The 24988-nt window shown below is 36.8% G+C and overlaps 1 protein-coding gene across 2 annotated transcripts in view; it reads right to left on the bottom strand.

Annotated features, from left to right (window-relative positions):
* Window positions 1-1923: 1923 nt before the first annotated feature.
* The window catches only part of SLC38A9 (solute carrier family 38 member 9), a 46317-nt gene continuing 23252 nt past the window's right edge, over window positions 1924-24988 (bottom strand). For both annotated transcript variants that reach the window (XM_083356293.1, XM_083356294.1), the window contains exons 10-15: window positions 23630-23737; window positions 19025-19131; window positions 12917-13030; window positions 11455-11603; window positions 5602-5691; window positions 1924-2583 (exon numbers count right to left, since the gene is read on the bottom strand). In XM_083356293.1, the coding sequence (XP_083212419.1) occupies window positions 2418-2583; window positions 5602-5691; window positions 11455-11603; window positions 12917-13030; window positions 19025-19131; window positions 23630-23737 (734 nt within the window). In that variant the 3' untranslated portion in view covers window positions 1924-2417. The remainder of the gene's footprint in view (window positions 2584-5601; window positions 5692-11454; window positions 11604-12916; window positions 13031-19024; window positions 19132-23629; window positions 23738-24988) is intronic.

Below are 24988 nucleotides of genomic sequence, written 5' to 3'. Positions count from 1 at the left end.
GGGCCTTTCAGGATTGGGACAGGATGAACAAGAGAGACAGAGTTCAGGCAATGAGCAAGGGTCACCCTCTCCTGATCCTAGAGAGAACGAGGGAACAAGGCAGGCAGGCTCAACTACTTGGGAGGAGAGCATCCCGCCCCTCTCCACAAGGCACACCTTGAGAATGAGACTTAAGGAGACACTGAGGAGAGGCATTTGTCAGGAACAAACGCTGATTCCTTGAAGTTTTGTGTGTTGTTGCTGATCTCGTGTTCTGTGTTGTGATTTCTGCTTGGAAACCCGGAAACCCTGACCACTAGACTGACTGACAATGTTGCTTGGATTTTATTAATTAATTATTATTATTAATTAAATTTTTTTATACCGCCCTTCTCCCGAAGGACTCAAAGACCTCGGATTGTATTTTGGCTTCTCTTCTGAAACTACTCAGGAAAACTTGTATTTCCACAGACTCATGTATGTGTCATTTCTTGTTATCTCTGTGGCCTTGAGTAAATTACTCTTCTAATCAGACTGTATGTGGAACTACTTGCAGCCAGAAGTAGCTGAAGGTATGTCTTCCTTTGTTTTGAGGGTTGCCTGAAATGTGGGAACATTTGGGGAAAATGTGGAGCAATTAAAGGGTGGTTTTAATTGCCAGATGACTGCATTGCCTCTGTGCTGTGCCTTGGGTCATCACAGATGTTTTGTACCATAGATGTGGTAGTATGCATGCCAAAAAATAAGCACAGAAAAGGTGTGCCTGGAGGAAATAAAAAGAAAGGATCTATACAGTATGATGAAAGTCCTGGATATTGTGCTGGCTACATCCTGCTGATGCACATGAAAAGCTTGCTTATAATAATGTAAGCACAATCTCCCAGTCAATGAATTGCAATGGTATTTCCAAGTGTACATCCAAAGCAGTCCTGCTATTTTTATATGTTTCCATATTTATCACTTCTCTTCCTGATCACACATGGTGCAGGTCAACCTGTAGTAGGTGGAGTCATCATCATCATCATCATCATCAAAGTTGGAAGGGACCTTGGAGATCATCTAGTTCAACCCGCTGCTCAGGCAGGAAACCCTATACCATTTCAGACAAATGGCTGTCAAGTTTTATTTCCTTCATGGTTGACCTGTTGTTAAATACATGCTGGAGACACACAATTGGTACACCAATCCTAAGAGACAGTCCAATTACTAAGGAGGTAGAAAAGCAGGGATCTTTAGCAAAAACACTAGGGGGAGAATGGGACTTCTTCAATTTTAAGCAAATCTGTTTAGGGTTACTATATTGGCTTTTCTCTGCCATTAGCCAGAAAGTACAAGTAATATGAAGCAGAATAGTCAAGTTGAAGGGGAAAACAACAAGACTTTCCCCAAAGATTCTCTTCATAGCTTTGGAGAAGTTGCAACCCTCAGAGGTCTGGAAGGCAGGGGATGCACTGAGTGCATGTATATACACAAGGTATTGATTCAGTGCAGATGGGGGTCTTTCGAATGTAAAAAGCTACCCATTCTCAAAGTATGGGATTTACGTAATAGCCATGATGCTGAGAGAGAGGTAACACACTTCCAGAATCAGCATAAGGTAAGCATAGGTTTCTTCAGCCCAGATGAGAGTCAAAACAGTAATTTGAATCAAACCAGAAAATATATAAAAGGTTTCATAACCACACTTTGCACTTTGAGGGAAGGGTTAGTACAGTAATGCAAGAAAACATTTTGAGCTCACTGTACAATTATTCATGACTTTTGAGATTTAAAATGGGACATTTTAAACTGCTGTGGCAAATAGATATATTTCATATTAATTCTAGACCTTCCATGCCAAGTCCAAAGAAAGTGGAAAAAATATTATTTCTCTTTGTGCCAAGACATATAAGAAAAACCTGCCTTTCAGTCCAGATATTGTAGACAATCAGGGATATCACAAAACATAGTTTAATGTTAACAGTATTTCATGATTTAACATGCACTGCATTTTAACAGTAAAACAATTCAAAACACTTTTCTTAATAGTAGCAATATATAGTTTTCTAGGTCAATAAAATCCCTTGTTTATTTGTCAAATAAGGCAAAAAAATTTCACATAGAAAAAAGAAATTTTAATTTATAAAAAGAACTTAATAATTCCCAAATAATTTCCATTTCTACTTGAAGTTGAGCATAAATTCACTCAGTTCCTTTCGTTTGCTTTGGTGCTTCATGTTCCAAGATGCAGCCTCCATTTTTTAAAAGTTTGTTCGTTATTTTTTTAAATAACAAGTTTTCTCTGGAACAAGCTAAGATTGAAAGATGGCAGTCTACAGATCTACTGCTGTATAACTTCTAAAATATTGCAGGATACAATTTTTATAATACTGTTCAAGGTAACTTTTTGGTACTCTTGCACCTCTTGCAAAGAAAGAACTCTGACTTAAGATTGTTTTTCAAATTAAAAATTGTGCCATCAGATTTGCCATTCCTAGAAGAATTATAAAAAAATGGCTGAGTAGTGCAAACCATGTCAACTGATTCTCCCGATGCAAGGAGATAATATAGATGATGGATGGGTATACAAAAACAAAGGCGAGGCCACAGGTTGCTCCAGAATATCTGGAAGAAAACAACAAATGGTTATACATTTATTTTTTCAGACCACAATCTCTACATGTCTATTCAGTGACAGGCCCCATGTATAACAAACAATCTAGCCAACAACATTTTACCCAAAAACCGCAGTCCCAGGTAGTGTGATTTAGTATGCTGAGCAAGCCCAGAAAATTGGGTTAACTCAGTGTCCATAGTTAAACTAACTATGAATAAGCATTGAAGACAGCCATAATGAGGTTGGTTGGTTGGATTGTTAATTGATTTATATTTACTATTTAAAAAAATGACACACTAGCCATTGAGACAAATCTTTCCTAATGTTAAGCAAACTAAGCCTTAGTACATGGCCAGACTGGAGCAATTATTTTAATGTGCTTTATTATGTTAAAAATTTTACTGCATGATGGAAAGCACAATCACCACACAAGAAAAGACAACAAATGATATTACTATAACACTTTATATTTACTTCTGTTCCTTTTGGCCAGATTCCTTTTCCCATCCCTCACATTCCTACATTTGATTATTTAATAAAAGTTATTAAACATAAATTGTTAATAGAGCTATACAAATTTTGCTTGAGTCAGTAGAGTTTCTACATATACTAGTAAAGATTATATTCAGGGTCAGGAAAATTGTGCTACTATAAGACAAAACGGGAGCACTGTTCTTGTGTTTTACAAAAAGCTGTTATGACATGGCCAAGGGAAGGGAACAAAGTCTACAAAGCTGCTAGATATATGCAAGTTTTAGGCACCCAGAGGACATCTGATGCAACAATTATCACATTTAATTGTAGAAAATGATTCATCATTTAATTCAATAACAATTAAATGCTGCTCACTAGGACTCCCACTGCAGTCGTTTTCTCCAACACCATAGTGTGCTGCATTAATCAACAGCATTTATGTAGTGTTCAAACCACTTCACAATCATTCTTTTACGGTAATACTTCTTGAGTGGGTAAGGGGAGCGATCACAAAAGTTGGATATCAGAGGCTGTGAGACTGCAGCTTGCATCTGATATGAAGCGCTAGAGAAAATCTCTTCCTATTTTTTTTAAAAAAAATGGTCCTTCATATTTTTATAAAGAACACCAGATGGGTTTATGGCAGAGTACTCCTTTTGAAGAGAGAAAAGGAACCAATCACAAACGTTCCTTTGTGCATTCGGATGACTGCACAAAATTGCTTAGCCAAGGCTTGCTTGTTTAAATTCATTTGTCCTTTGTTTCTGTTGCTTGCAATAGAACAAATGGGTGGGAGTATGTGGTTGGATGTCCAAAAGGTACTTAAAAAGAAACAGGATCCAAGATTTTTCATGTGGAGAAAGTTCAGGTGAAATTGAAATTGGGAGAAAAATATGATGAGGAAGGAGTATTGGGTATGTTTGCCATTTTAAGTCATTTATAACAATAATGAAGGTGGGATAAAAACAAATAAATAAAATCTAAAGGGAAAAGAATGAGGAACTTAAGAGAACAAAAGGGAACGGGGAAGGTATTTATGATAAAGGCTTCTAAGTTCTGTTTTTTAAAATATCAGTAAGACCTTTGTTAGGACAAAAATGTTAAACATTCACATGTGGCACAGATCTAAAAGGCAGTTTTAAAATGTGGAATTTTAGTAATAGTGCTTGTAATTATTACAAGGGAAAAGCAAATCATGGCAAAAAAGCTGATTTGAAGGGTCATACAGTCATTTTTTATATTCATAGCTACTTGACTGGGAGCTGGGGCTTCATTTATTTTATTTGCAGGTTTGGGGATTTTTTGCTTCCAGAAAAAAAGTAGGAACAATACTAAATACAAATATTTTGTGAGTGACAAGAAGTGAATGAGGTCAGATAGGGACAGGTAAGCTGTGGCACTCCAGATCTTGCTGAATTACAATTTTCTGCTTCCCTAGAAACACGGCTACTGATACAGCTTCTAATTTAGGATTCTGGAGTGCTAGGAGTACTCCAGCTAGGATACAGCTGCTAATTTAGGATTCCTGTCTTGGAGTAGTGGAAACTCTTTCAGAGAGGTTTGAAATAAATTGCCAGCTCACTCTTGATGCCTTATAGAACGGAATTGGGCAACATTTGTCATACCTGTCAATGAGTCAGAGGTATGTGACATCACCAATATTTTCTTTCTTTCCCATTTATTTTTAGTAAAGTTTATTTTTCCCTTTTGCTTGTTTGATTATGGGAGTCACTAGCTTTGACTTCTGATTCTCCGCCCATAGCCTGGAGCTATCCAGATGTCTACCCTGATCTATATATACATCAGCATTATATAAGAATTATAAAATGTTGTTTGGAGAGGATAGAGGTCAATTGTCCCATCTGTGGATTCATTTGGGTAACTCAGATTTTTCTAAGAAAATCCTAGTGATAGTTGAATGTGAAAAAAATTGAATCCGGATATTTTTTGGTGCAAAAAAACAAATACTAGTGACTACGAAAAGGCCAGAATGTACACTACGCTGAATTGTTCCATGTAGGGAATGTCACTGCGTGTTTTTTTAGTTTTGCCAGCTTCACTCATTTCTAATTGTACATCTCTTTCTGCTCTGCACCTGTGTTATTATCTTATCATGTAACCATAGTGAATCCAGCTATGTCCAGCTATGTTATGGTTTCAGACTGTTTTGTGCGCATGCCTTAAAAAAGTTTCTCAGAGTTACTTTTTACTTTTCTCTTCTGCCTGATGAGAGAATGTAGTCAGTTTAGGTCTTTTGTTTTCTCATTAAAAGTTTTACATAGAATATGCCTTGGATTTCCTTTCTTTGATATTCACCATGCAAACGAACCACGGTCCATCCTCCTCTGGTCGGAATGTTAATTGTTCCGTGACAGGGAAAATGTGTAAAAAAGTGAAATTCTGAGGCTTATTTCACAATTTTACCACTTAGTTTACTGCATGCATATACCAGATATGAGAATCACCCACTATATTGTTTAAATTTTATATGAACGTTTAGCATAGTCCTGCATCAATTTCAGCATAACAATCAATTCATATTTCAAGAGTACCTTATGATTCCCCCTATATTTGGATAGAACCTGGCCACCGCAACTCCAATTCCTACAATGATAATGTTCGAAACCAGCACATGGAAAAAACTGTAAGAAAAAAGAAAAACCAAGCTGTGTAACTCTACGTAAGACGAACTCCCTTTATTAGTTTCAATAAGCTAATTAAAATCTTTCCATTTCTGTGGCTCATCCACTAAAGCCAATTACTTTTAGAGGAAACGAGCTTGACATATAGTGATTCTTCCAACAGCCAAATCCTAAGGTGGTATTTTGAATAGAATATAGCTATTTAAAATTCAGTTTTAGAATAGAGCTAGAAGGTACCTTTCTTTTATATTGGTTCATAAAAGCAGTGCTTTTTTTGTCGTAGAACTCCCTGGAACAGAGTTCCGGCACCTTTTTTTGGCAGATTTTCCGAGTTTTAAAAGAAACTTTTGAAAATTTGATGTTTGGTCCACATGGACATGAATCACCCTGTTGAGTGTAGCAAATCGACTGCAAAATCATTAAAATAGTGCACACGGGCTGCTTGTGTGTCAAGTCCAATGCATGCATACTTCATCCAGCTGATCGGCTTGGGGCACTGCTCGGCTTGTGATTGGTCATTTGGTCTCGCGCTGAGTGGTCACTGCGGGCGATGACCGTTATGTTTTGTTACACAACTGATGTGTGTGGATGTGTGTACAGTGACTGACTACGTACAAAAGGTAAATAAAAGATTAACAAGATGTGAGTTCTGGCACCTTTTTTCTTACAAAAAAAGCACTGCATAAAAGTGTAATCTCTCTCTCACACACACACTCTTTTTCACACAGATGCACATGAATAGTCTAAAATACAATCCGTGTACTCTATTAAGTATAATAAAATACTCTAAAAGACACTCCCCACGTGAAAAACAAAATTTTGGATCCAGGAATGACCGGAACCTCTCAACCAAACTAATGAATATAAGAAGAAGAATCTTTAGAGGAGTAGAAATCATGTCATTATAAATGTATGCACAAGCAAATTTTAAAGCATTTTGATAGATTAAATAAATATTTAGGTTTGCAGGGACTCATAGCTAGGAACAGTTTCCATCAAACTAATTTTTTAGCGATAGTGTAAACAGAAAGGGTTTTGTATCCTACCCCACCTTCTTAAATTTTCTAAATAGAAAATTAAACTTGTAGGATTTTTCACATTCTGAACAAGGCCTGTTAATACAAATATACCAGCCTATTTAAATACTGATTCAGAAACTTCTTACACTTAGAACATCTTGCTATTTTAAACAAAGAAACAAACCAGACACAAAAAACAACTTGAACATTATGACTTACTATTTTAAAATATATTTATCCATATTGCTATTATACAAAAATCATAAAAAAGAAAAACTAAAAATAGAAAACAACCTATATTAAAAATTAAAGTGAAAAAAGGCACCATCACCATTCACCCCTGCTAAAAGTAGCATACACACACACACACACAGATACATACACATATTCACACACACACACACACACACACACATTCATACACACAAACACAGACACACACCACATAAATATTACAATAAAATATATAAGGGTACTTGGCCTTTAAACAAATTAAGCTTGACCATATGGAATCATAACAGTGATTCCATCCATTACATCAATAAATTCAATTTAAAATCTCATAATTACCTTATTTCTTCAATTCAGGATTTTTTAAACCTGGGCTGGTGATTTCTTCCCAACAGTGCAAAATTATCTTATCAGTTTGGTGAGTCCAGAGTTCATCATAAAACAGAATATTCCAGGTTTTTTAATACCCCATTAATCACTGCATTTTTGTTAATAGTAATATGAATATGGAACCAAAATAGGACATGCATAGGGCAAGCCCAAGACATATAAAAGAGTTGGTCAAATATATTAAATGACCAGTATAAAAACATCCACTAAGATGTCCAATAAATATGAAAAATGATATTTTGTTATATTAGTCACTTCTTGATGTTATAAGAAATATACTGTAGCATAAATGTGGTTTGGCTTTTGCTTAGTAATTTGTACAAACATAAATGTGTTTATTCACTATAATGTAATTATTAAATACGGTTTAGTATGATGTATGAATCATTCTATAAAAATAAAACACCTGAACAGTCTTTCCTTCCATGATGTTCTCTCTAACCTTTTTTCAAGAATTTAATAATTTATTAAACAGTTGTAATCTATAAGAAACTGAATTTCCTAACCCTGCCCTGTCCTCCATTAATGGTTTGTTTAAACATGATGTATTGACTAAGATACATTTTTCTTGATTCAAGTCTAATTCAGTCTAGACCAGAGGTCCCCAACCTTTTGGGCACCAGGGACCGGTTCCTTGGAGAGAGGTTTTTCTGTGGACCAGAGAGTGCATAGTTTTGTGTGCTGCCTGCATCCTGCGGATGGGGCTCTGCTTGTTTGTGGGATCCAGTTGCTGGCATGCCCAGTACTGGTCCAAGGACCGGGAGTTGGGGACCCCAGGTCTACACTAGACTAGACTACGGGAAAAGTACATGGGCTCTCCTTGGATACAAATAAAAATCTCTTATGCTAATCTGACTCTGAGCCCAATGCATATAGATCATCCTTGATTAATGATGGTAACTGGAACCAGAAGTATCATTGTTAAGCATTGTGGTCATAAAGCATGACATCACACATATTGCTTAGTGACAGCAATCTCTGTAGTTCCCATTTGTCATTGTTAAGTGAGGCTACCTGATGGCTTCCAACAACCAGTTAGGGGGGATGCCAGCAGGAAATTACAAGACATAGGTGTCTTGCAAGCAGGCTGTTAGGCAGGTAAGTGGTTGCTATGGGGCAGGTGAAGGTGCTCAAAGGTCCACTGCAGCACAACACAAGGATAGTGAGGCTTGGGATGGCTGTGGCCGGGGGTGAAAATGTACCCAAGTAATTTACAACCTCCTCTGTTGGCTTCCCAATTGATTTTGCTTGTCAGTGTTGCAAGGGAAGATTGATAATAGCAATCACATGACTACAGGGCACTGTAACCATGGCAATAGAAGCCAGTTGCCAAGTGCTCAAACTGCAATCATGTGACCCTCAGGATTCTGGGATGGCAAGAACTTTGAGGACTGGTTGTAAGTGCCACTTGTTCATCACTGTCATAACTTTGACTGGTTGCTGAATGAGTGGTTGTTAACCAACGACTATATACTATGGCTTCTAAATAGTATTTAGCAGTTCCAATGGTGATTTGCTCAAGCAATTCACATTAATACATTAAAGAGAAACGATGCTAATATTTAATAGAAGTCAGTGCCCTTGTTCTTTAGAGTAGCACAGAGACTTCCTCTGAAATTGTGTTCACTATTGCACAAAAGACATTTTAAACAAGTTTTTTTTAAAAAAAAATCTGCATATTGTTATTTAATATATTTAAAAATGATCCTGAAAATCAAGGCAAAAAATAGACTTTCTGTTCTAGAGAAATCACTACCAACTTTTACAGCTATTTTTAAAAGCCTTTCCCACCCTGATATATTGGATTTCAATCGCCACCTGTGGTCCATAGAGTGGGGCATGTTGTTTGAAAAAATGCCGATCACCAAGCAGTGTTGCTGCATGTCTGCAAGGCTATGAGAATAACGTTGGGAGAAAGAAGGAAGAGCTGCAGCCTAGATAGCAGTCTGATAAAAGATACTCGATGAGGGTGGAGAAAGCATCTCAGACGGGACCGTCCCTAATTCTCTGGAAATTAAAGGCAAGAGAGGAGGAAAGTGTTTTCAGACTTGCAAGATTATACTATTTTATTCCTGACATCTTTAATTCAAAATGGTAAATCTCCTGCCCAAGCAAAACCATCATCACAGTGGTTTACTTCACACATTTATTGTTTGATACTGAACAAAGCCAGTCCTACCACAAGACAAAAGCAGTAAAATTACCTCAAGAAAAAGATTTGGGGTGCTACATAAATTTATAAAAAAAAATTATTGCCACTATTTTTTATGGAGTGTGTATGTATATGGATACCCTAAATTTATTGAAACACTTCAGAAACACTTTTTCTTTTTTTGAGTTACTGTTAAGAAGTCTGTGCAGTGTTCTTCACAAGACTTCAGAAGCCAATTGCCATGGCCTTCTACCTATAGTTTAGAGAGTGTGACTAGCTCAAAGTTACCTAGTTGGATCTGTAGCGAAGGCAGAACTGAAACAATGGTCTCTTGGTTTTTAGCTTGGTGCTTTATCACAATACCCAATCAGCTCTTTGAAAAAACATATCTCTAAAATTGAGATGCTGCTGAAGAGCACACAAAGCCAGCATGGGTGCCAGAACATGACTATAAATACACTTCTTTAGCCTCCAGATCAGGAAGTAGATTCTTACAGCTGGCGTTAGATGTAGCTGAAACTTCTGGAAAACTGACAGATCTCCACTTAGCATAATAACTTGGGATTAATGTGTTTCTAAACACACTAAGTTTCCAGGAAATTGTTACCAACCAGAAAATAAATTATTTCCATTGTCAACTATTTGGATTGAACTATTAGGGGTATTAAAGTTATTACCAAATAGTGGGAGCAAGTCTGCATTTTTATCTCAACTCTGAGAGATAAAATCTGGGTCTAAAGTCCCTTTTTTAGTGTACAATGGCAGCCACCATAAAAATAGCAAGTAACCATATCTGTATATTTGGAATCTTAAAAGAAAATATTCAGGTAATCCCTCACACCTTGCAGCTTGTCTACTGCAATGCTTTCTACCTGGGCCTGCCCTTTAAGGATATGCAGAACCAAATGAACCACTTCCATCCAGAACCATTTGGTCCACTAATGTGAGTGATGGGTGTGCCTCACTTTGCTTATGTAATGCTTCTGCTTCATAAGCTGCACTGGTTGACCATTTGCTTCTGGGTTTGATGCTGGTTGTTACCTAAAAAGCCCTACAGGCTATACTGTTTGGGTTCCTTGTATTAAACAAAGTCACCTATTGGGATCCTTAAAACTCACCTTCTCTGCCATAGGGCCTGCCCCCGAAATCTGGATGGCCCCACCAGAGCACTGAAGACCTTTGGTGAGGGTGAGTGAGGCTCTGTTCTGGATAATGGACTTTGCTCTGAGTTTGTCTGGTTTGCACCATTTTTTGTTTTTTTGTTTTATTATTTTATTGTTTTCTGTGTTTTTAAGTGTGAAAAGACTAGAATTGTTGGGTGTCTGGCAATCTAAAAAATGTAGTAAGTAATAAAAAGTACATAAAATGTGGATCTTACTAGGGTTCTTCAATTGTTCATGTAACCTTCCTTATCTGTCAGAAAGCTCTCTGAAAAAAGGCACATAAAATTCACCTCAGACACTTATGACAAAGATGAATTCTGAATTAGTAAGCAAGAATTCTCCTTCAAATTTAAAGGAAAAGGACTCACTGTTAATTTGGCCAATTTTTGTTGGTTTTGTCTTATTTTTTAGCTGTTCTTACTAGAATATGTACTTTGTAGACAACACACAAACACACAAAAAGCCAAGAAACCATTAAGTAATCATGAATCCCACTTGCACATTACACCAAGCTACAGTTGCAATCAATGTATCACACAAAATCAAGATGCCAAATTTTGGTTAATTGCTCTAAAATTACATATGGAATATCAATGGCCCTGTTTACATATCATTTTAAGCCAAAAAAAATCAAACTGAAAACACTCCCCCACTTTGAAATTGACATGAGGCATGAATGAAAAGCCATCACTAATCATAATAAAAAGTTTGCTCTAACACTGGCAAATGAGTAGTGACAGAATATTTCTACGACATGGATGTGAAAACAAGGAATAGAATTAAGGTATGTCAAAAAGGAGTGATTTACCTTGGATAAACATTTCCAAAGACATGTCCTAAAAACTGAACTCGTGCCAAATAGCCAAGCAGTGGGTACACAGTCACCATCTGGAACAGCAGGAATATTCTTGCAAGAAATGACATGACGTCATTACTGGGGAAATTATCTAAAAAATTCTAACCAAAAGAAAAGTTCGTGATGTAAGTGAAAAGGGGCTATTATTTCCTTCTGCCTCTATAGTCTATGTATATCAAGGATTCTAAAGCAATAAACATAAAGATGTTTCTATATAAAGAATATACAACACATCAACATTGTCATGATCATAATCGGAATATATAAGATTTGGAGAATTCTACAACTGCTTCCTCTACGAATTTGTTTTTTTAATCATGGAAACAATTATGTATGAAGTTACAGAATTTTGTTCCTGAAGCACAAATGAAACCAATGGCTTGGTTCCAGAATTTTAAAAACTGCAGTTTTATTGCAAATTAAATTTTGAATCTTAAGTGGGACAAAGTTTTAAGTATTTTATATTCTCAATACAAACACATGCACACAGATGCAGTTCTAAATTTATGTGTTCTGTTTTTCCTTAAACAAATTTATTTTGACATAGTTTCCTAGACAAATGCATTTCTTCAGATGTATAAAAAAATATTTTGAGATGCTCAGCTACATTGGAGAAGGGATTCTAACATTAATAGAAAAACAATTTTTGCTTAATGATCTGTTTTCTTTTCCAGCTGTACAGTTAATTTTCATTTATGCACCAATCCAGTGTATACCAGCATACTTCCATATAACCACTGTTTACATTTGGAAAATTGTACCATACTTTAATTAGACACTGAGCCAATCTGGACGTCATCTCAGCTGTGTAAACAATATGACAAATAAATATTTGGTTGGCATATGAACTGTTTGTTCAAGGTGAGAATAATCCAGGAAATCCCTAATTAGCCCTTATTTCACATTTCATTTGAATCAGGAAACTATCAGTTTGGAACTTCATATAATAGCCTAAGGATTGTAGCTGTAGCAGAACTGATAAACATATTTTTCCAGTTCAGACAAAAAAAGGAAACTATGCTTAATTAGAAACGTCTTCATTTAGTTTTAGCTTCTTTAGCTCAAAGGAGATGAATTAAAAGCTCACTAAGCCAGCTAATTAAACCAAGACACATTTATCTGAACCAAATTTCTTAATTTGAAAAAGTAATCAACTATTAATATCAGCACTGAAATGATTGATGCAACTGGTGGCTAATATTTAATGGTACCAATATAGCTTTAATTACAAAAATCTGGTATTATTTAAGTATTACATTGTTCAAAATTCTGGCCTGATGCATCAAATGAAAGTGAGACCTGATAATAACATTACATTAAATGCAGATGAAGATGGAAGAAAAGAGAGCAATCATTACATATAATCAATTCTTAGCAAATTAAAAAAAAATCCCCATATTAAAGATTGCTGTACCTGTTCTATACACTCCTTGCTCAATGGTGGAGATGGAAAAGAGGCAAAGATTAGCACCCCAACATAGAGATATGTTAAACCGACTAAAAAGTAGGCAATTGAAAGATCTCTGACCTGCAGTTAAAACACAAGAAAAAGCAAACAAATAAAATCAGCTTGTTTCAATTATTGTATGGAAAATTAGTTACAGGACAAATCCTGGAACAGTTAAATCATGGAACAATGATTCTTAAATGATTATTTTTAATTATTAAGTAGATACAATAGTGATTTTGGAGCTGTGGGTTAAAGCAGTTAACAAAACAAAACAATTTAGCATACATTTAGGGGCATGAAGAAAAGTTATAAATTTGGAAATCAAAGCTTATTAAGCCATGACGTTCTCAAAATGAATCAATTTCGGCCAGGCCCCATGTTAAAAACTAAACTTTTCCTCTTCAAAAAATATGGATATCAAATGACATATGGAAATTGTACAAGTGTCTTCTTTTATGGAATGCTTTTTATAGTATTTAGTTGGGGAGAAAATGCTTCAAGTCTAGCAGAGCCTCTTACTTTTCTGCACATTAATGTACAATGTGGGTAAATTACAGAACTGGATAAAGGCTCTGTTGCCTTGATGAATGAAAGAAATTTTTTCCAGATTTCATGGCTTACAAGAGGGTGAATCAGGGGCAAGTGATGGAAGGATGAGTAGGGTTTGTAAAAAAAAAAATCAAGATGGCAACAGGGTAAAAGGGGCCAGAGCTGTAGCCACCCAGTTGCAGCTGCCATTTTGTTTTTTTCACCCTGTTGATGTTTCTGTCACTAATTTTCAACTAGCTAGCCTATCCTTACAATTTTATTGTACAAATAAAAGGAACAGTGAGGAAACCATGTTTTTTTGTAAATTCCTTGAAACTGAATAATAAGCAAGTTCATTTTTATTTATCCTTTTTTGCCAGCAAAATCTCCTTTTCAGAAATTGGATCACTTTCTAAATCAGTCTTTTGAGTTTTATTTCAGGACTGTTGCTCATCATTTGAAGCAAATGTTATGACTTCCTCCATTTCAAAGAAAAAGTTGTGGTTCACCCATTTCCTTTTCATTGGGCTGCTTTATTATAGGGATTGTAAGAAACAATCCCTCCAAATCTTTGCAAGATTATGTCTTCCCTGACAGCTCATTGCATCCTCTTTCCCTTTCTACTCCTTTTTCTCTTTTTGGATTCTCTCTTCTAACAGGCACTTATACAACATCTTGGACCAGATTGTAGCCTATTCAGTTCTTTACTAGTGGGTTACTGATTTGTGCCTTGTATTCTCAGTAGTGACTGGCCCATTTCAGTAACAGTAGTTGAGATTTACTTAGCAAGTTGACTCCTGCTCCTTAGGGTTGCCGTATGCCTGTGCTGAATAAAAGCAGGCACCAGATGCTTTTGCTTCCACTAGCAGCTGAGCATTGAGTCTTTGCCTAAGCAGAAACCCAAGAAACAGCACATTGGGGGAGGAAAGGAGAGAGAAGGCACATGACAAGCTGGGGGAGGAAGAGATGCTCACCTGGAAATACCTTTGAAAGTCTTGTGTCGCAATGACTTAAGTGGAAAAATGTGGCATAGCTGAACTGTCTACCTTTTTCAAATATTTAATTTTTATTTAATGGGGGCATGAACCTGAGCTGAAAAAATTAAACCCTTGGCAAGAGATCTCCTTGGCTAGACTAGATGATAACGGAGGCCGTGTTTGTTTTTGGATCAATAAGTTATGCAAATGCAACCAAGGGTGCATTTTATTCAGTGAACCATGGTTAACAAAATATGGTTCAGTATATTTAAGATTCTGGGGTGATATTTTAAAAAGTCAAAATGACAGCCACATCATGGGATCAAATCTATGTCCCTATTAACATCATCTTGACCTTTTTGACTCTGGCATGAATACTTCTGGGTGACCTCATTCTTCTCACGTGGGGATCTTCACTTGGATACCCCAGCACTGTCTGAACATTTATCTAGATTCCCACGTTTTCACAGAATCATAGAACTATATAACATTCTATACAATAGAACCATAGACACCTGTAATATGCAGAAAAACATTAACTCACATTTTCTATTCTGCAACATTGTTTTTATTTTCTTGTTTTTTTATATTTAATTTTTATTTAATATTTATTGAAGTACTCTCATAACTATATCGCCTGAGAGGTTATCTATCTGCAGGACTACAACCAGAAATCAGGACTCAAGAATGAGAGAGAAAAAAGAAGAGACAGTATATACCCTCTGCAACCCAGATTTTGTCCAAGCCCCTGAAGCAACAGAAAATGAACAATTATACAACAAACGCAATTTCAGTGAGTAATTTTGACCTTAATTTATCTTCAGATAGATATAATTCCTTTAACTCTTTGCAATGGGATCTTCAAACCCAAATGAAAACCAACAGCTTATGGAACTCTCTTCTTCTTTGGCAGAACAGCTTCCCCTCCCCAGTCTGTTGCTGTCTGTTCAGCAGCTGTTTTACTCAAGCAGGATGGAGATGATATGAATTTTAAAATGGAGAATATAACAGATTTTATATCTAGTCAATGCTTGCTCACAGCACAAACAATGATCTCAATCTCTGAACTTTTAACTTGTTTTACTGCAGACATTTGAGTATTAATATACTAGTTCTGGAAACACTACAATGCTAGTGAGATCTGCAAACATTAGGCTAGGCCAGGGGTCAGCAACCTGAAACAGTGAAACAGCCACTCGGAACCGGTTCCCTCACGAAAGGAAAAAGCGGGAGCCGCAAAAAATGTGTGCGCATGCGCATACATGCACGCATGTGCAGAACAGGGTTTGACTGAAGAGTGGAGCCAAGGCAAGATATGAACCTACCCTGCATATTTGAATTGATTGGTTGAACTTTTTTAGTCCCACTTTTTTTTTGGACTGCACATGGCACAGAACTGGGAGCCACAGGAGACGTCTGAAAGAGCCACATGCGGCTCCAGAGCCGCGGGTTGCAGACCTGTGGGCTAGGCTATAGTCTAAAGCATACATGTCAAACACAAGGCCTGGGGGCCGGATCCGGCCCGCGAAGTGATCCTGAAAACAGTGAGGGAATGGCCCCCACTGCCTTGGCCCTGGCCCAGAGAGCCTCCTTCTGCCAGAGACCCTCAGATCTCTCCCACTTCTGCCCAGGCCCCCATAGGCACCCTTGATGCAAACGATGTAGAGCTGGCCACGCCCACCCAGTAGGCCATTTGCACTCTAGCCACGCCCATGCAGTAGGTCACGCCCACCCTGGCCATATCCACCCGGCCCCCTGAGGGCAACTGCAATGCTGATGCGGCCCTCAATGAAATTGAGTATGACACCCCTGGTCTAAAGCATTAGGCTGTGTAAAAAGGTTGGGTTTGGATTCCATATTTACCCTGAAAGTAACACTGTTTTTTCTCTTCCTCTACTTATAAGAACAGAAAGATAAGAACCTTCTAAAATAAGCATCTCTTCAATACAAAAGAGTTAGAGTATGCTATTATTGTGTTGCTATACTGAAAGAGTTTAGCTTCAGTTTTATGCTACAAAAACCATCACGCTCAGCTCTTATGTTAAATATGGAAAGCATAGTGCCACAGAGTAGAAACATCAAATAACCGCTTCTCAATGTGGTTACTATGAACAATTAAAATAAGATTGAAAATCTGGGAGAATAAAGTTTTTGTGATCATTTTGCAAAAAGGTTAGGACTCCTGGGGGCTTTCCAGTCATCATTTACAGTGATAGTTTTTGTTTTGTTTTGCTCCAAAAGCAGAAGGTTAAAGTAGGTAGGTCTCCCAAGTGGCTCAATTTGGAAAGCACCTTCTTTCAGATTGTTTAAATGTTGCATATCTTTGTGACGGAATCAGGCAGAGCTTCATGTGATCCTTCTGTTATATGAAGAGAGATGGAGTGAACAAACTTTGATGCTTGTTTTATCTATTGCAGGAACAAAGGTAGCTAATACATGGTGTGTCTACGCGAAAAAGGATTTGTCCTTTTAAACTGAGTAATTGGACATATAGGGACGCGGTGGCTCAGTGGGTTAGGACGCTGAGCTTGTCGATCAGAAGGTCGGCAGTTTGGCGGGTCAAATCCCGAGTGCCGCGTAGCAGAGTGAGCACCTGTTACTCGTCCCAGCTTCTGCCAACCTAGCAGTTCGAAAGCACGTAAAAATGCAAGTAGAAAAATAGGGACCGCTACGGTGGGAAGGTAACAGCGTTCCGTGCGCCTTTGGTGTCTAGTCATGCCGGCCACATGACCACGGAGACGTCCTCGGACAAGCGCTGGCTCTTCGGCTTTGAAACGGAGATGAGCACCGGCCCCTAGAGTCGGAAACGACTAGCACGCATGTGCGGGGGAACCTTTACCTTTTACCTTTAATTGGACATATCACCAACACTTCCTGCAATTTCTAGGAACTACTATTTGGTCATTCAAAAATATTAAGTTTCTACTTCATCCATACCCTAGTAAATTTGTATGGGTGGGATCAGTCTTGCCACATAATGCATTTGCATTTCACCTGTAGAGTTCTCTGATACAAAGCAGAATTCATATTACCTCCAAAGATGGCAACTATCAAGATCTCAAGGCAGCAAAGCACACTGAAATCATGACACTACCATCTCCATGCTTGAAGTTGGTACAAGTTCCTGTGGAATGGAGCAACCCCTTTAAGGCCACTTGCCAAGCACCCAAATTGTGATCATGTAACCATTGCAGGATGCTGCAATGATTGTAAGTATGAAAAACAGTCATAAGTCACTTTTTTCCATGGCTGTTGTAACTTCAAACACGGAATGGGTTGAAGTCAAGGACTACCTGTATTTCTTACTATGTTTCTTTTTAAGCTACTTCCATCATACAGCTTTAATCCATAGTGCCAGGTCAAGATAAGGAAGAATATAACTGGAAGTTATAACTAGAAATCATGTAATTGCAACTGCTTTTTTTTGAGATAGAAAATAATAAACTCAGCCTACTTTCAATTAAAAATACTTTGGAAGTGAGCTGTACTTGTGGTAATTTCATAAAAACAAAAACATGCATTTCCCATTTCAATCCTCCTGCTCTTTAAAGAGAATTGTAAATATCCTTTTGATTTCTTGGCAGAATTTAAAATTATTTTCAGGAATAATTGCCTCATCTGAAGTGCCAAGTTTCACATTATTAGATTCAAAGGTTTTATGTTGCTATTCAACAATACCCCCAAACCAAACCAAGTATTTGTGTTCTGATGAATAAAAAACGCAGCCAAATAAATGGTCAAAAGGGCAAAAATGCACTTTACCTTTTTCCAACATTCTTTAAAAAAGTAATAATTTTTTATCATGTTATCTTTCATTTTCTTCTTTCTTGACTCATTAGAGCCTTTAGTATAAATATACAAAAATCAGTGCTCTGGTCCTCATGTTAATGAACCAGACTTCATGCGTCATTCATGACCATTTAAGTTTGAGAACCAGCTGTAAAACATTTCTCCAAATATTTGGAAGGTCATCCAGATGCTGAATGGCAAACTTGAGATAAGTATCAATGTTCTGCCTTGCTGCTCAATGCTTTTCCAAAAGTCAGTCGTGAAGATTGACACTGGCTGAAGTGACAAAGCCTAAATGATTTTATGCAGAGCTAATGGAATCATTTTGGCAGAACATCCGCTGTAGGGAAGATTCATTATTATCCTACATCTTTGCCAGTTGAAAATTATGTGTATGAACAGGGAATGGAACAGCCTCGGAAGTTTAGAAATTTGTTCTTTAAACTTTCTCAAACTGAAAACCATCAATGACTTCCTTACTTGATTTATTTAGAATCTTATTTTGAGCAGGGCATGACATGATGTGCTTCAAAAAGTCTGTACAGTAAGAACATCATTCTGACATGAAAAGAGCTGGCCCTGATAATATTTGATTGTTTAATGAAGCATTCAGAGAAAACTAGCTGCAAGCTAAGGCGAGCAAACATTGACTTAAGGTACTGAAATTTACATGACCCCAGCACAGGCAATATCTGAGCACATAATAACCATTACAAAAAGCATTTTCAGGAAGAGTCATTTTTTGCACATAAGCATGTTTTCTCCTGTAGTCACTTACATTTTTTTCTTGGTTCCTGTTATTCTTAAGTAGCGTAATTACACAATTATGGATAAAGAAAGCCAGGGTCAGCACACCTGTAAGCTGAGGAAAAAAGATCCTGAACTCTGGAGAAAGAAAAATATAAATCAGAATTTTTGGAGTGGTGACTGTTAATGTTACAATGAATATCCCAGGTGCCCAATCTATTGATTTCTAAGCCAAGCTCATCATATTTGCAGTGGCAGCTGTTATACATTCAGGTAAGATATATTTAAGCTTGGAAAAACATACAGGAGAAGCAGCAAGCAAATCAGATGTAAAAGGAAAACCAACAATTATAGAAATAGCTGTATGAAATTAAAAATAAGACAGCTCTTAATATATTGCTTGGTGCCTGGACATTGTATTTGACATTGGATAAATCTTTCTCTTGCACACACATAAACATCTTAGCAAAACAAAACAAATGCCTAATTCTGCTCATTTTACTCCTCTTTCCTAAGAACTATCCAAATAGTAGTTATTACTATCTGCCCATTTATATTGCCTTGTATTATTTACAATGAGGTTACATCATTTTAATCACATTTTTTAAATTTGAAAACCATAGAAGACTAAATAATAATACCAAACACATTTAGGGGGGAACACATTTTCCACAAGAAGCTTTTTTCCCACCAAAAAAGTCACAGTCTGCATATTAGGAAAGTAAGAATGTTCTACTATGATGCAGAATTCAGCTATACTAAGGACTTATGGGATCAGGGTTAATCTTGTCCTAACTAATACAAGTAAAATAAAAGCTAAAAGGAAGCATTCATGAATGTGATAATAACAGCTTTGCAGCATTTTCTACACTAGGATTTGCAGATGCATTGAAAATGGGCCTCACTCATCTCAAGTATGTATAGGACTGCAGATTTTAAAAAGGTAAAAAACATTCATTTCCTTTGTGTTTAAATATCATTTTTTTAAAAAAGGTTTAAGTTAAACTTGTATGTTTATACCTAATACGTAATTGTTTTCCAGCTTATTTTGTATTTCTGGTGGGTAACATCTTAATTTAACAATCAATAAAACATATTTCTTTTTGTTGTCATCTGTTTTAGATACCATTCAGTAGTAAAATCTTATATTTGAAGCCAAGCTGTTTTCTGACTGACCAGCTAAGCTCAAGAAAAAGTTTTGCTTTCCCTTCTCTGCCACTACAATGGCTTTTCTGGCTATATTTTAAAACAAATGGAAGTTTAAGCAGGACGCTGCTTTCCTACTAGGTTACTTACACATCTCTATAATAGAAATTAGTTCCATTTGTATGAGAGACTAAGCCATGGTTGGCATAATGATAATTTACTGATGAAACCACATTTGGCTGGGTTCATACACTGTATAAGCCTACGGCTAGAATCACAATAGCAGAAAGCAACAAACTATTATGATTTAGCATGCAACATATTCTCAGTTAAGATATGGTGCCAGATTGAGGCCAGTAGAAATATTAGTACCAAAGAAAATGAGGTGGAATTATTTTGATGTCTGCTCTAGAATAACTATTTAAGAGTTTTGTTTTGTTTTACTGACATCAACACTGATCATATTGCATGTACAAAATGCACTGTTTCCATTTCACAAAAATAAGTAGAAACATGATGCTTCCTTGCTGACTTAGTTCATAGATTGCTTTTCAATGATGAGTTTGTTGCCCACCCATGATTTATCAAAATACAAGGCTGAAATTCTAATGTTTGTAAGACTTTCCTGATTAAAGTTAAAGCTGGATTTACCAAGTTCACTAATTTAACATCTGTTCAAATTCACAAACAACCCAAAAGAATTGCATAATTCTCTCCCTCCTCTTTTGCTCTTTTTCCTGCCTTGTTTGGATAATCATGCAAACATTCACAGATGAAGTGTGCCAGTAAACAGTAACATCTGAGCAATGATTTCTGACAAAAGCCATCTGGAAGACTATTATGGGAAAGCCTCATTGCATGTTAGACAAAACTATCGGACAGCCAAGTAGATGCAATAATGATAGCCAAGGGTAAAGCGTTGGTCCATATACATATCCCGCATGTCTTCTATCACACACCAATGAGATTGTCACATGACAAAAATATGAGTTAGCATGTCAGGAGATTCTAACTTGGGCAAATGATTTGAGTAGAATTACTATCATATTTACTCCCTACTCCCCATTCTTCCTACTTGGGCTTTTACCTAGGAGATCTAAGAGAATTATATTTCACTCAAGCACTCAAAGTAAGCTCTCAAGCACAAATATTATTTTTCTCCTACTCTGCTGTCAAGCTACAGTTAAAATCACTCTGTTTCATCATGTGTATAGGAACTTGTGTTTACCATAACATCAGCCACTGACTAAGAAAACCCTTTTAAGAACTATTATTTACTCTATTATAATGTCTGGGAAAAAGGAGGAGAAAATTATCCAAACCACAGATCCTAAATCGTGGTATGGATTCTAACAAACTCCTCCTCTGATGCTTCCCATTATAGAGAACAACAGTTCCTTTTCTTTTAATCAAAATGGCCTTAGTTTATGAATGTTATCCACCATATATTGTATTAATCATTTATTCAAACTAATTTAGAACTACAGTAAACTCTGCTGTCTAAACTGGTTTGAAATGTTCATGCTTGACAAGAAACAAATACATTTTGATTCTCCACATGAGAGTGAACACACTGTCCTTGACACATACCACTTGTGAACTCTATGTAATGTGGGGTCAAGTTATTTGAAAGGAAGTAGATTGGGAAAGATTGCCTCATACCCACAGCGGATAATTTACTAAAAATTTCCAGTTCATTTTCCATGGTCTGCAAGAGGAATGGTAGACCATGGAGACTGTTGGCAGGAATATTCAAGGACAAGGAGCGGCCTGACAGCAGGCAGCCAGATTGTGTCATTAATGCCCTAAAGCAGGGATAGGCAACCTCGGCTCTTTGTGACTCGTGGACTTCAACTCCCAGAATTCCTCAGTCAGCATAGCATAGCTGACTCAGGAATTCTGGGAATTGAAGTCCACGAGTCACAAAAGAGCCGACGCTGACTCAGGAATTCTGGGAGTTGAAGTCCACGAGTCACAAAAGAGCCGACGCTGACTCAGGAATTCTGGGAGTTGAAGTCCACGAGTCACAAAAGAGCTGACGCTGACTCAGGAATTCTGGGAGTTGAAATCCACGAGTCACAAAAGAGCCGAGGTTGCCTACCCCTGCCCTAAAGCCTTGCATGCTAAGCAGTGGTTTCCTCAGGGAATCCCCACCCACTTGTGCTTCTCCTGAGCTGTCCAGAGGGCGACAGCAGGGAGGTGAGGCTTGGCCAGAGAGAGGGGTCCAATCATCCTGCCAGCCTCTGCTAGGCGTAAAGTGAACAAAAGAACAAGAAAGAAGACCTTTCTGCAGCTAGACAAAGGAAGACTCTTTTCAGGCAAGGAAAGGGAAGGAAGTAGAAATGAGAAAAGGAAGGAAGGAAAGGAAAATCTTTCTGTTCAACAAGTAGAGAAGAAAAAACAAAGCAGAAATTTGGGAGATCTTAGTGGAATGGATTTCCTTGCTTATATCTTGATATAATCTTGAAAAAATATTACATACTAACCAGAAAAACCTAGTATTATGTGTTCTGATTAATTAATGAAGAATACTGACAGCCAAGTGGCCATACTGAAATGGCTCTGTTTCACCAGTATCTATCCTCATTTATTAGCACTGCCATGTTATCACCACAATCCAGTTCCTTAAGAGGCCTTTTCCAACACTTTTCTTTAAAGAGAACATTTCTATAAGGCCTCTCACATCAAAAACCTACATGTGGAAGGCAATGTTCACAGAATATCAAGAACTTCTTGTTACAGGGTATTTTCGATGTTTTTTTTTTCTGAAGAAAAGAATGGCGTTGGAATCTATCTTTAAGTATTTCGTTTTGTTTTTGTTGTAATAGCTGGTAGCTACTGTACCAATCCATATGGGCTAAGGGAAACTGGAAGACTGCCCATAAAGTATGAGCAAATTGAGGAGAAATCCCTAGGAGGAAACAATGTTTGTAATTCCCTTAGCTGTATGCTATTGTCTAGGAATAATTAAATTTAGCACCTGGATAATGATTCCCCAGGTAGGATTCCCCAAGAAAATAAAGAATAATCTAATCAAAGAGTAGCAAAGGAAAACAATATTCTTCAGAGCTTATTTTGACAACATATTATATTCCCAGCAAAAGTAGAAGAAATTACCTGTGACACTTACAAGTCTTTTTATAGGAAGAACAACAAAACCACTGTCTTGGCTTCAGATCTGAAGTAGAATCACCACTGTGGTGACTATCCAATTTAAGGATTATGTTTATGTGTGTACCCAGTCATCATATCTTATTTAGTGAAATATGGCTTAGCATGGGTGACCCAGTTTTGCCTATAGGGACGGTTCCAGCCTTCATTATAGGTAAAGAAGCTACAGGCCTGATGTGTTTTAGTGAATTAGGGCTTGAATTATAGCAAGATAGGTATAGATAAGACTACAGCAGAAAGCATATTCTGTCCTGCAGGCCCTATTCAGTCTGTTAAATTATTTAAAGGGAATAGCCCAGAAATTGTTTAAAAAGTTTACCTGGCACAAAATATATACTTGTTGCCGTCCAATCAAATTCTAAATGGAATCCTAGAAGAGCAGCTTTCATAGTAACAAGAATAACTAAATAAATGACAGAAATAGTACCTGCAGTGGGGAAAAGAAAGAAACCCAATGATATCTGGACATATTTAAACAATGGACAGAGGGGGAAAAAGTTCTTTAACCTCTATGAGACTTAGAACATTACAGTCCAGCTTCTCTCTTTTATATTCTTCTTGTAAATAAGTTTTAACAGTAACTGACTGAGATGAAGTTACTTAGCATCAAATTCAGCAATACCAAACTGGAACATAAGTTAGTGAGAGGACAAAATAATTTTAAAATTATTACTACTACATTACTACTACTACTACTACTATTCCCATAATAACTATCTGAAAGAAAAATTAATCAAGGTTTTGGAGACTAGAAATTCTAGACAAAGTAACAAAATACAGATGTGTTTTAAATGTGGATATTTTCATAAAAAATAATGAATTTGCAGTGCAAAAACTTCCTTTATAGGACTGTAGTCCCTCTGCAACATAAAGTGAGCATAGTTTGCACATCCATTTTCATAAACATGATCTGATACGCAAGGATAAACAGTTTGCATTGCTGCCTTGCTTCACAATAATATTGCAGAACAATATTGGTTTACAACATATAATTTCACCTTATCTATTACTTTCATATTACTTTACCTATTACTTTCTTATATGCGTGTGAATATACTTGCATACAGAGAAAATAAAACAGCATTTGGAAAACTGGGAACAAAATGAACAGAAGATGGGTTTCTAAGCCTTCACAGTCTTGTTTTAACCTTTTACTATTTCAAGAAATATCTCCAATTGAATAAAAAGAACAGGGCAAGGCAAAAAGTTTGAAACGTTTCTGTTATGGTTAAGGTAGACAAAGGATTACTGCTGTCTCTTTTTAAAGTTTAAAAAAACACAATTAGAGATGTCAAATAGCAAAAGTTAAGCATTTTGAGGGATCATTAAACATGATGAAATTGCTTTCCAGTTACTGGAGGAAAAAAAGAGTGGAGCAAAATTTTATCTTTTCCCACAGTGGAAGCACTGTCTTTATAAGAAGGAAGCATTTTCCAGTGGAAAGAGAGGTTGAAGAACTAAAGCAACATATGAAATCTTCCCCAACATTCACTGCTTGCTCCAAGTTAATTCAAGGCCTGTTAAACACCCCCCACCCTCGGCAAGTTTTAAATTTCATGAGATGCTGAAAAATCAAAGCAAATACTTTTGTGTAGAGGTCCACAACTAATAAGAAATTTATTGAGTCAAGGTATCTAAAAACAATCTATTGTGCATACTTTTTAAAAATTTTAAAAGA

The sequence above is a fragment of the Vipera ursinii genome (genome assembly GCF_947247035.1).
Source record: "Vipera ursinii genome assembly, chromosome: 2".
Taxonomy (NCBI): Eukaryota; Metazoa; Chordata; class Lepidosauria; order Squamata; family Viperidae; genus Vipera; species Vipera ursinii.
This window is presented reverse-complemented; position numbering and strand designations above follow the sequence as displayed.